Source organism: Centroberyx gerrardi, chromosome 1, assembly GCF_048128805.1.
Source record: "Centroberyx gerrardi isolate f3 chromosome 1, fCenGer3.hap1.cur.20231027, whole genome shotgun sequence".
In the NCBI taxonomy this organism is placed as follows: domain Eukaryota; kingdom Metazoa; phylum Chordata; class Actinopteri; order Beryciformes; family Berycidae; genus Centroberyx; species Centroberyx gerrardi.
The window spans coordinates 12,123,535-12,136,663 of NC_135997.1; the positions used below are offsets into that span (position 1 = coordinate 12,123,535).

General features: G+C 41.9%; 1 protein-coding gene across 1 annotated transcript in view; it reads right to left on the bottom strand.

The window, feature by feature from the left end:
* LOC139927398 (ephrin type-A receptor 6) overlaps positions 1–13,129 on the bottom strand; it is a 62,316-nt gene that overhangs the window by 29,285 nt on the left and 19,902 nt on the right. Inside the window, exons 4-6 of the mRNA XM_071919523.2 lie at positions 12,192–12,341; positions 8,191–8,352; positions 7,460–7,688 (exon numbers count right to left, since the gene is read on the bottom strand). Coding sequence (XP_071775624.2) covers positions 7,460–7,688; positions 8,191–8,352; positions 12,192–12,341 — 541 coding nt within the window. The remainder of the gene's footprint in view (positions 1–7,459; positions 7,689–8,190; positions 8,353–12,191; positions 12,342–13,129) is intronic.

The window sequence follows — 13,129 nt, forward strand, 5'->3', positions numbered from 1 at the left end:
CCATTAGTGCTGCCCTTCTACCACTGGACCATGTTTTGGAAAAATGAGCAAGGCGGTTATGGGTAAATCAGAAATCTCCAGTGTCCCGATGTTGTTTGATTGGGGCAATAATGGAGGGTTTGCCTCTTCTTATGTCTGCTGACAGGCTACAGTTTGATGTTATGTGAATCCGTTTGTAAGTTATATGCCTTTTTGTGAGGAGCCACGCCCGCTGCCACACACCCCTTTGGCCAATCAGTGTGAAAAGTTAATCAGTTCTTCATTGCCCCATGACCAACCTATCCACAAAGTTTTGCGAAAATCCATTCGTAACTTTTGGAGTTATCCTGCTGACAGACTAACAGACAAACAGACAAACAGACGGAATGGGGCGATAAGATTACCCCCGTCCAACTCTGTTGGCGGAGGTAATAATGGAGAATTAGATACACATACAAAAAAAGTGAGACAAAGAAAGAGAGACCCACAGACAGACATCACCCCCAAAATCAGGTTGCTAGTTAACTCCTAATGAGAAAAGTAATTTGTCACCCTGCTTCCAATTTTGAGGCATCTCATGCACTTGGATATTACTTTCCTCCTATGTTGAGCTCCTGCCAAAGGCAACAAACACACAGATTCATTTGAATTTCCAGCTGCTCCCTGCACTCTGGTATAAGCCGGGAAGATCACCACCAGAAAGCAATTAGACTACTTAGACCACTATTTTCCATCAAAAGCTTGTAAACATCACACACACACCAAACACACAAACACACACACACACACGCACACACATACACACACACACACTGGAATTCAATTTGTTCAGTATCAATTCCTAAACCTTTTTCAGGAAGGTATTCTTATTCATGAAAAGCAAAATATTGCCACACAATATGTATCCCCATTTCCAACCAATACTGCTATACACACACACAAAGACATACAATAATGCTGTAGAGATTTTTCACCAATTCATAGCTTAATATTGTTAATGTGCCAGTTACTAGGCCTCATAATACATGCTATAGAGCCAACTAAAGTCAACCAAAAAAAAAAAAAATGCATCCCTCAACCTTACCAGTCTGGAATAGTCCAAATTCTAATTTAATCTAAATGTGTAGCAGTGCTTGTTATGTTAAAGTTGCAGTGTGGTAATCAATCACATGCAGAGAAGAGTTTACCATATTGCCTGTCCAGTTTACTTTAACGTTGCACTTCTGGGTTCCATAACAGGCTTGTGGCTGAATGTAAGCAATTTCAGTTTTGTTGGATTGGGGCCTGGAGCGTGGATTAAGGGGGAAACTAGTCATCTTCTCTGAAACTGTGTGTATGATCCACTTTCATTTTATCCATTGCTTCTTAACAAAAGACCAGCAAGACAAAATGAGAAATTTGCCCTCTGAGGACTGTGACTGTAGGTGGATCGATACCACTAACAGATTCCCTCAAAACGAGTTGGGCAACACTGTCAGCTAAAGTACATTGAGTTTCAACTTAAAGTGCTATAGGGTATAGGGTTAACCAAGGTTAACCCTATACCTACTTTTTTTGTTTTGTTTAAACTTTTTATTGAGGAATATAGAGCAAATAAAATAAAATGACATTCCTGGTATCTGAGACTTTTCCCAATTTTCACATCAATTTACCATTTTGACAGCAATAACCCTTTACCTACTTGAGGAAGAGCAGAAATGTAATTGCACAAATGAATACAAAACATCCTTTCCTTTATCAGAGAGAAACTTAATCAGCTTAAAAACCCATAAACTCAAACTTGTTTTTTTTTACACGGTAACTTAAAACATACTAATTTGCAATATGCAAATTGACAATGGCTATATGCAAATGAGTAAAATATCTAATTTCTATTGCACACCAGAAGAAGATTACAAATACAACTTTTTCCTCAGAGGATGAAATCACAGTTCAGTCCCTTTCCTTGTGCTAATAAATGACGGCCAGTATGTAGACACCGGGCAGATGCTTCATTGAATTAGGCCCATGACACTCTCAGGAAGCTCAACAGTAAATCTAGTATACCAGAAGCAGCCTACTCTACACCGCACTCAGCATTGATTTTGTCTCACTCACCTTTACTCTACACTGCACTTACACTGGACCAACACTTACGCTCACATACACCCACAGTGATGTAAATAGGTGCGCTCCTGCGTCTCTGCCGCGGTAAAATCCGAAAGGATGCAGTAAACTCACTATCAACGCGTCCAGGGGACGCACCCTATTTTTTCCTAGAAAATAGTCTCAATCATCGCGGGAGAGACTTAATGCCCTTGCTGGGCCTGCATCCAATGCTACTTTCGCCGCACAGATTTCATTTCAACAAGGCTACAAACTTGGTAATTGGTAAATAAACTCACGTGGATGCTGTATTCACTCATGTCGATGATGACCCGATGAGGCTTTACCGTCCAGGGGACGCGCCGTGTTGAAAAAAAAAAAAATCCACCGGCCGCGATTTTCTCACCGTCTGCGCATATATCTCGCGCATATCTCCCGTTTTGTTCAGTCTCAATGAGTGAAAGGAAAACGTTTTAAAATGCCACCAAAGAAAAAGATCAAACATATTGCTGGCCAACAAACTATTGCAGGTAGGCATGTACCCGAATCCGAATCCGTTATTCGGGAAAGCACAGATAGGCTAATGCGATGGAAACATATTTCTTCTACCCGAAGTTGCTCGTTATTATTCGGGGGAAAAAAGCCATGATTGACATGTCTGTGCGTCAGCCACTATGTTTCTTCAAATCGATTCATATCATTGTGGATGGCCACAAGATAAAAATGCCCATTCTGTTTGCAACATAGGACTTTGATTTCACTAACTAGTCGTTTCATTTACTACACATTAGAGGTCTGCAACCCGACCCGAACCCGACGGGACCCGAGACTGTAACGCGCTTGGTCGTGTCTTAGCTTACATTAGCTTGGTGCTTGTTAGCTTTAGGGAAGTAGGCTAACGTTACTCCTGCATACAGTTTAATACATCATGCTGGATAGCATGACAGGGCGAGACGACGTCAGTATTGGGTAGACTGGGAGTAGTTGCCTACTCAACCTGTTGCTGTAACTCAGTCTCACTAAAAAACAAGGGACGCCACCCAGTGACTTCATCTGTTACTGCAACCAAACAATGTTCCAAAAGCATAGTAGGCATATTTGCGACTGTTACAACTGTATGTCGGGCTCGGTTGTTTTTTTTTCATGCGTGGAAAAAAGCACAATGTTTTATGCTCCTCGCTTTCTCCTGAAGCTCTGTGTCACACAGGCTGCTGGGCACTCACTCACTCACTCTCACTCTCTCTCTCTCTCTCTCTCTCTCTCTCTCTCTCTCTCTCTCTCACTCTCTCTCTCTTCAAAGGGGCTTTATTGGCATGGGAAACATACGTTTACATTGCCAAAGCAAGTGTGAAATAAAAACAAAAAATGTACGTACATTTATATTCGATATCGTGGGAATATCGCGATATTCACAAAATATCGCGATACTCGATCATATCGAATATCGCCCTAAGCCTATTTTCTCTATGACAATATTGGTTCCAATTTGTACCATTTTAATAGTGCAATCTTGACTGTTGCTTTCATTGTATTTCATAACCAGCAACACACACTTTGGCTTAGTTTTCTCCCTTTTCAACAGAGTGGTAGTTAAGATTGCTCGGGGTTTGAGTCTCAGTAGTTCACCTACAGCGGTCTGGTCAAATGAAGTGCGTCCCCTTCCTGCATGTTGGTAGAACTGTAATGGCATGCCTACTAAGAAATTTTGAGTTGTTTGGGTGTGTAGAGATGGAAGCTCTCTCTCTCTTGGCTTTACGTTGTCAGGAACAGATGGAGTCAGAGACAGTATGTTTACCCTGGTCTCACAGCTTTGATATGCAGATGGGGAGTTCACAGAGAATGAGTGATGCTCTGGTCTGGCTGAGCGGAGTTAGGAGCCAGGGTAAACACAGTTCTTAAGGACAGAAGGGGGGCATGGCGATTCAGATACAAATAAGATAGTTAATAATGTATAGATTTCCTCATTGCCTATTTCCTTTTACCTGAATTTGGGGCAGAGAGACTGCACTTCGCCTACACGATCAGTCCTGAAACTCAAGACACCAGAGGTCACCAGCAAGCATGCTCAGTATGGTCGGTGTCTAGAGGACTCAGGGGAAAAATAAAGGAGAGACTGACTGACTTTTTATGAGTGACTCTAAAATCTCTGTGAATCACGTTACCGTTTGCTTCCTCGCTATTCATCTCTCCTACACTGCAAAAAACATCCATCTTAACAAGTCATTTAGTCTCGTTCAGCCTGCAAATCTTAATTTTTCTTTAAACAAGAGAAAAGCTTCTGCCAATGGGGTGAGATTGTTCCAATGCAGTTTCAGGAGTTTTCTAGAAATGAGTGTCAGTATCTTGAAACAAGTCAGAATAAGTTGATTTGCATTGGAAACAAGTGAAATTATCTAAACCCACTGGCAGATTTTTTCATTTCACTTGTTTTAAGAAAATTACAATTTTAGGACTCAATAATACTGACTGACTTGTTAAAATGGAGATTTTTTGCAGTGTATCAAGAGGAGGAACTGAGCCTTCTCGACAGTAAAACATTACATTGGCATCAACTCCACAATGTCCAAGAAAGGGAAGTGTCATGCAAAATGGTTGCTATTCAAAAGGGCTTGTTGAAACAAAGACATTGTTTGAATATAGAGGGTTTTTCAGTAATCTGGCATAATCACTTAGCTCACTGCTGAGATTCTCGTTTTGCCCCTCTGCCTCTCTGTTTTGATTCAAATCCAGTTCAAAAAGACATCTCTATTAGCTTCCCCCGCAACCCAGTGTCGTTTTTTTGAAAATGATGGTGTGACGAAAGGATGTGGAACAAATAGCATTAGCGCTATGATGTTGCCTTATCTAGGTCATGATATAACCAGCCGATCTCTGCGTTATTCTCTTGTGGCTGACACTGAATGAAAGGAATTGAATAATAAAGCACTCGATTGAGATGTCAAAACAGTCTGGCTGAGTGCTATTGGGGTGAAAAACAGGGTTTGATAAGCGCTGATGTCTTTGTTTGGGGAGTTGGGAGAGAGAGATGGACGTGTTAGTGCAGAGCTGTGCGTTTGGGAGCGCTGGGGTTTTCCCTATTCTCTCTCTCTCTCTCTCTCTCTCTCTCTCTCTCTCTCGCTCTCTCTCTCTCACTCTCTCTTTTGCTCTTTCCCCATGCTGCCTCTCAGACAGCTTTGATCATAGTACCCTTTGAAGCAGTGTTCCAAAATGAAAACGAGGAGAAAGCAGAAGTCATTGCAAGTTCATGCCTAAACTTCCTGCAACTACTTGCAAAGTGCACATCTGCATCACAACATAAGCAGGGCAAGATCTATGGAAATTGTGGATGAAAAATGTATTACAAAGACAGCCTATGTCATTAAAGACAAAGCAATAATCATTGTGTTTCTACAACGGACCATGTTTTCTAATCTATAGGTTTTGAGTGAGTTAAAAAAAATACCATTAGACGATTCTACAGAAGAGTTTAGATAGCACAAACATTTTCTTTCTTTTTTTTTTCATTTATATCATAATGTTACAATGCGTACAACTGTTACTGTTGTTTCATACAAACAGGAAAGGAGAGATTTTTGTAGATAATGATCAAAGTCGGTGGATATTCATGAGATGTAGCCCACTGTAAGCAAGATTTCAGAGAGGGTGAATCACATTTTTCGGCCTGTTTTACCTGGCGATAAATATAATAGTGGCACTTGTATATTGTAAGTCACATGCTCACACACACATGCGCGCAAACAAACAAACACAAATACACAATGTTCCTGTGTCAGCTACGTTTTACTGCTGACCCATTCATTAAAGTGGCTGCTGGGCCTGGCTCCCCATGATATTTGTACTGTTGAAACTACAGCACAGAGGAGAGAAGCAACTACCAGTCAGCCACGAAGGATGAATAAGGAGTAGATGTGGGACTTATACATGGGACACCATGAGAGAACAGCTACTTGAGCTGCTGTCTTATCAGTAACCTCTCCTGACAGTCCGCGGTGTTGCTTAGCCACATGTTTGAGATGAGTAAGAGAGGGAGAGAAAAAAAAAAAAAACCTTCAAAAGATAAAAAGAAAAGAAATACACCCTAGGAGAAAATAAAGAAGATATTACAGCCTGCCCTACATATCAGCTGTACTAATGACTGTTGGAGTTCTCTCTGTAATGACCTGAGTAACCACATCACCACAGGGGGACCACATGAATCTCACCCCCGACCAGCCGAGACATCTGTAAGGATACAAAATGCGGCAACACTGGATGCGCTATAATTGTTATCATGCAGTGTGGCTCAATTTAGCACCTCCCTTAATTACAAGAGTAAGTCTAAGCTATGTAAATGAAAGCGGAGGTTGGAGGGTTTAGAAAAGACCGCTTGCAAGCTAAATTAGCTGTGAAGCTAACAAATGAAGGCAATTAGCTAGCTAGCCCCCAGTCTGTCTGCACCATCTAATTGAGAAACCAGGCCAAATACTATGTGGAACAACTCAACAGTTTCTTAAACTTCCTCTCAATCTGTTCTGCTGACAATGAGCCACATTTAGGCAGGGTTGATACAACAAATTGGCGGGGAAATGTCCCAGAAAGCCTTTTACAGAAGCATTGTCTAAGTTTATCAAATTATGTTTTTGAGATTTTAGGGTTTTCATGTAAATGTTATGTGAGTGAATGTTTGCATGGACCTACTAGATGTTTTATATATTTTAAGGCAACAGCAGATATATACTGTAAACATCAGCAAATCAAAAACTGTATATTGCAGCTGGAGATGTCTTTACTTGAGAAATGAGTCTCTACCATTTGAACTGTGTACTTCATAGAGAGCCCCAAGAGAGAGGTCACCATAAGGGCTCAAGCAATGATTTTCAAATGCCTGAAAACTCTGCTCGACATAGGCTGTTCTCTACATATTATTGTCCTTAAGATCTCATAGCAGAGATGATTGAGGGAGAGGGAAGGAAGAAGTGGAGAGTAAATAAAAAGAGAGGAGAGAAGATGATGAGGGGAGGTGGAGGTGAGATGAAGAGATGAAGAGAGAAGTGGATGGAAAGGATCAGAGAAGGATGTGGGATCTTAGAATGAAAGGAGGGAATAGAGGAGGTATAGAATTGAGATCTCAAGCCTTTGCAGATGACTGGTAGGCCCTTGAGATCTGTCTGTGTGATGCAATGCCATCTTCTCTTCTCTTCCCTTCTCTTCTCTTCTTCCTATTTCTCTCTATTTGTTTCCCTCTCTGTCACTGTCTCAAGCAGAGAGCCCAACGAGCTACTTAAAGATTCTGTTTGCATCTGCAGCAACACTGTTGGTGAAGCTTACTGTGCTAAAATAAATACACATACAGACACACGCACAGACACACACACACACACACATACACACACAAACATACGAAAGCACTCCTCACCTCGGCAGTAGCCATCCATCTCTTCGTGGCCAGTGCTACAGACGCAGCGACCCAGAGGTACCAACCAGTCTCCATCAGCACCACAGTACAATTTGGGCGTGTCCCTCTCCTCTGCATTCTCCACACACGCACCCCGCACTTCCACCAGGGAGGACGAGTCCAGGCGGGGCACTGTGTCAGGGAAGGCCGCCAGGTTCCGTAAAGTCGACGGGCAGCGCTTGTAGAACACCTGAAGCGTTAAAGCAGCAATGTAAAATAGTGATGAAATAGTACGTTTGAACACTCACCTGAATTTTAAATGTTCTCTTCTCGTGAATAAAATGAAAGGATATACACTACAAGTCAAAAGTTTGGACACACCTGATTGAATGTACTATGTTTTTCATTATCTTAAAGCCATTTTGATCTAAAGGCTTATGCTTAAATACTTGAAATTTGTTTCTTAGACAAATATAAATAGTGAAGTTGATGCCTATGTATCAATTTCTTTCCAAAGCCTTTGCCCTTCCATCAAGGCAAAGGGTGGCTACTTTAAAGAATCTAAAATATAAGATAGTTTTAAATTGTTTAACACTTTTTTGATCACGGCATAATTCTATTTGTGTTATTTCATAGTTTGTCTTTACTATTATTCTAAAATGTGGAAAAAAAAATGTCCAAACTTTTGACTGGTAGTGTAAAATGAAAGCGTTCATTGTTGTAGTTAATGCAACACCAGTTGGTTCACTGACCTTGACAGACACTAGAGCGATGCAAGCTCCCACATCCTGGAAGGCCAGGTAGAAGCCTTTCCGGGTCACTGGCCCCACTTCCCTGACCTCCGTATTGAGGCGCAGAACACGATCTCCAAGATCTGTCTGCGTAAAGCTCTCATCTGCTGCAATGGTGTCCACCTTGAAGGAAGGCATCAATTTACACAGTGGTGGAAAAAGGACTGAAATCATTTACTAAATCCTTTACTTTAAAAGTAGCAACACCATAATGGAAAAATACTTAATTAAAAGTAAATGAAAAATTAAAATTCCAAGTTTACTTAAGTAAAAGTATAGAAGTATAAGTACAAAAGTAAAAGTACTCATTTCTGAAGAACGGTCCCTTTCAGAGTGTTAAATTATTGATGCATTAACCTGTAAGAAGTATTTTAATGCTGTAGGTCTAACTGCTCCATACACTGTCGGGGAGTTTAAACTCTAACAATGCAAAATATTTTATGAGCTTATTGTATGTTTTGCATGTAAAACCTTATTCTGCAAAGTAACTGGTAACTACAGCTGTCAGATAAATGTAGTAGAGTAAAAAGTACAATATTTCCCTCTGAAATGTAGTGTAGTAAAAGTATCAAGTCTCACAAAATGGAAATACTCAAGTAAAGTAACAGTGCCTCAAAATTGTTCTTAAGTACAGTACTTGAGCAAATGTACTTTGTTACTTTCCACCTCTGAATTTACACAACAGTGTTTTCCCTAGAATTTTTTTCAAGCCTGGTGGTACGCACTGAAAAAACCCTAAACAGACGAGGCGCGCGGGATGACATATTAGCGCGGTCGGCTTCGGTCAGATGGCGCAGCAGGCGGTCTGCAATTTATATTTGCGTTCAAATTTTTGTTCACTTGGTATATTCAAGACTTAAAACAAAGTGATCACAAGGAGAGGATGACTTAATAAGCTGCATTTATTGCATAACAAGACTAGGTCAAAACCTAGTATATGGCTGGACACCCGGTGACGCATCGGCATCGGGACCCCCGCCGAAATCTCGGCCGGATCACCGGGAACAAATCGCCGCCCAGCTATCGGCACTGGCCAGAACCGTGCCACGGGAAACTCCGGGGGCGCGCCAAAACCTCCATGCTTGTCTGTATCTCTCTCTCCGCCGACAGAACAGAGGGCTGTCAGGTGGACTGAGCTCGCGCATATGCATCGAAATAAACGGCGATATGATATAATTGTACAGATTCTACTTTAGCTTCAGTTAGCTTCAGCTTACATGCATGATATTGGTCAGCCTGCTTACTGTGTGGGAGAAACGGGCTCCCAATCTCAGCGGAGAAACAAGAAAGAAAGAAAACGAAACTTAAATTTCTGGCTCTGTGATCCTATCATGTGCCATGTGCCACGGCCGACCAATGGTGTAACTTCATCACTCAGTCAGTCACTCAGTCAGTCACTCAGTCACTCAGTCAGTCAGTCAGTCAGTGAGTGAGTGACAGACATTCGCGTTTATAGGGCTGGCCCCGCTGTTGCGGTCCAGCCAAAAATAAGCTGTGTAACCTATGACCTTTGCAAAACATTAGCATTATGACCTTTGCAAACATTAACATTATGTCTTCCATCTTCTTAATTTCTCCCTTTCTTCACAAACTCCCTCATATCAAAGCTGTCACGTTTATTTGTTTGTTTTCTCAGCAAGAGTCGTGACTTGTGATCAGGCAATAATTAGGAAAGCCTAGGGGACCTAGATCTCTCTCTCTCTCTCAATAATGACATAGGCCTAAATAAATTAAATAAACATACCTAAACATGTATCCTTGTTTACTTTTGTGGTAATTCAATAGCAGATGCAATTTTCAAAAGGCAAGTGATAATTCAAAACCAGAGAGCAGGAGCGTAGCCATAATTTCAGAAGTGAGGGGGACAGATTGTTCAGGAGTAAGATGATTTTCATTGAATGATTTATTGAAAGATCCTCTCCCATTCGATTTTCACAAACATAAATCAACAGATTTCAAATAACTCACAGTATTATAGGCCTATTCATCATAACATAGTATATACACAAACTAAAGTCTACAGCCCGTCTTATTTGTTGAGCATAATATTCATGGCCATGATCTAGCCTAAGTGAAGCACCCAAACATGTTTCTGCGCCTCTCCTTAGCCGCAATGAATTGCTGAGAAATCAGTCTCCTATTTAGGTTGTCCAGTTTATCTTTGTGGATATGACACACAGCAACACTGTTGAGCTGAGACTGTGTCATTGTGCTTCGGAGCCAGGTTTTTAACCTCTGAAGACCACTAAAGCTTCTTTCAGCCTCAGCGGAAGAAGCAGGCACAGTAAGGAGCAACCGCACAAGTATTTCCACTTGCTCAGAGGCCACGGACTTCTGGCAACATTCCTTGCAGAATGGTTGCAGCTTCACTGCTTGACTGAAAGTGAGTAACGTGAGTAGCGTGAGTAACGTGCGTACCTCGCCCACTTAGAGCGCACCACCGAGTGCAGATTAGCTGGAGTTGGCGCTGGTGTGTCAGCGCGTGCGTTTTTTCGGGTTACCGTATTTCCTCTAATATTGGCCCGGGCCTTTATTTAACTCAACTCCAGAGGGCCTTTATTGGAAGCAGGCTTATATTAGAGACAGGCCTTTATTTCTAATTCCCTCTGTTTGATAAGTATATTTGCTCATATTTTAGTACAAAGCCTCCTTGTTTTCTGATCTGCTTCTGTTGGGGTACGTTAGGTAGCCGTTTTTTTGTTACTGCAATGCATTACGATAATTACGGTAATCGACGACGGCATGCTCCAGAGACTTCCGCCGGCCGAGCCATCTTGTGGCATACTGCCATCTTGTGGCACTTGTATGTTACTACAAAGTACAGTTACATGTATAACAGGCACCAGGAGTTTACCGGTATCCACCGTTGTTTGCATGTAAGCTGAAGCTAACTGAAGCTAAAGTAGAATCTATGCAATTATATCATATCGCCGTTTATTTCGATGCGCGAGCTCAGTCCACCTGACAGCCCTCTGTTCTGTCGGCGGCATGGAGGTTTCGGTGCGCCGAGGGCTTACTGCCGACGCTTCGAGTTTCCCGGGGGCACGGTTCCGGCCAGTGCTGATAGCTGGCCGCCGATTTGTTCCCGGTGATCCGGCCGAGATTTCGGCAGGTCCCGACGCCGATGCGTCACCGGGTGTCCCCGATAGGTACGGGCCGTGGGCGCGGTGGAGAGGACAGCGGCGGAGAGAGGAGACAGACACGGTCCAGCCATATACTAGGTTTTGACCTAGTCTTGTTTCCTTTGTTTTTTTCCCCGGCCTGTATTTGGGGCCGGCCTTTATTTGTTTGTGTCGACCACGGCCCCGGCCATTATCGGAGACCCGGCTTTTAATTGACTACAGGCCACTATTAGAGGAAATACGGTATGTGAGTTGTCACAAAATTAGCGCTGAATTTTGGAATAAAGTGCGGGGGACAGAGGGGACAGATACGGGAACTGCGTGGGACGTGTCCCCCGCGTACCCCGTGTCCGGTATGCCCTTGCCAGAGAGATCATCATCCTACAATGTGTTGCATTTAAAACTTGCATTAGTACAGATGGATTCATCAACAACAACAGTGAAGACCCTGGTAAGTTGATCATTTAATATATTTGTGCTTCTGTGGTGATATAATGGAGATATGACCATCTATAGTGTTTTCTATGGTGTTTTCTATGGTGTGAAATGAGAGAAAATAGACCAGACGCCGAAACGCGCTTCCCGGAGCTTCGCACCGCTTCTGTATGCGGTCTGAACCCGGCGTTTAGGAGGCTCCCAAACGCAAATGATTATTGATTTCCGAATGAATGGATATTTGGCGTTATTTTTGGCATTAAAAAAAAGTTTTTTTTGGCCTGGCGGGGGTTCTCGTCTGTGCAATTATAGGGGAAACACTGCACAATATTAGCACAATCCATTGACATTACATGATCACAGTGGTACAACAGAGAACTTCTGAAGATATGGATCCTCCCCTACCTTGGCATAGTCAGCGGGGCGGAAGCGAGTCGCTGCGGGGAGAGGTTCGTCCATCTGCAGGTAGAACAGGTTGAAGGTTTCCTTACAGGTGCCAGAAACCCAGGGAATAGAGTTGCAGTCTCTCAGTGTGAAGCGCAGCTCCACGTATACCTGAGTGAACAGAAACAGAAGCATTACAAGCCTATTTCAAAAGACAAGGATATTGAAGAATTGTCTGCTCTACATCGTATTGCATGATTGAAATTCAACTTGAATCCATCTTTAGCATGTAACCCATTTAATCTCATGCTTATGTTGGAGATATGATTTATATTTATAATAATAATAATGGTAATCATAAACTTTAGAACAATGTAAGTGATTCAACAATCAATAATGTTTTAGCCTTAACAATCACAGTAGTTAAACAATCAAATAAAAGCAAACATCATACTCATAAAATGAATTAAAGCAAGTAAAAACAAGAAGACAGCACGAGATAAAACAATAAGAATAAAGCAATAGTAAAAATAATGGGATAAAAGACTACTACTCTGTAACTCTAAGCTTCGCAGGCAAGCTGTTCAAAAACCTAAAGGCCCTGAAGACATAAGCCTGGTCTTTAGTCTAACGTCTGGACTTTGGATTTTGGCTCATCAAAGTCTGCGATATAGCTTGGGGCCAGACCTAACTGTGCTTTAAAAGTACCAAGTCTCAAAATCAATTCTAAACCTAACCAGTGAAGAGATGGCAGAATTTCTGAAAAAGAAATTTCTGTGTTTAATTCATTATGAAATAATTAAAATGTGCTCGGGGGTCCAAATAAAATGATTTCCTGGTTTGTTTTCATTTAGTGGCAGATACCTTTGTTGTGTGGTTCAGCACTTTATAGCACTGAGGCATTCCTTGATAGTGGATAAGTAATCTGAGTCACTGAGTTTCAGGGGTAGATATATCTA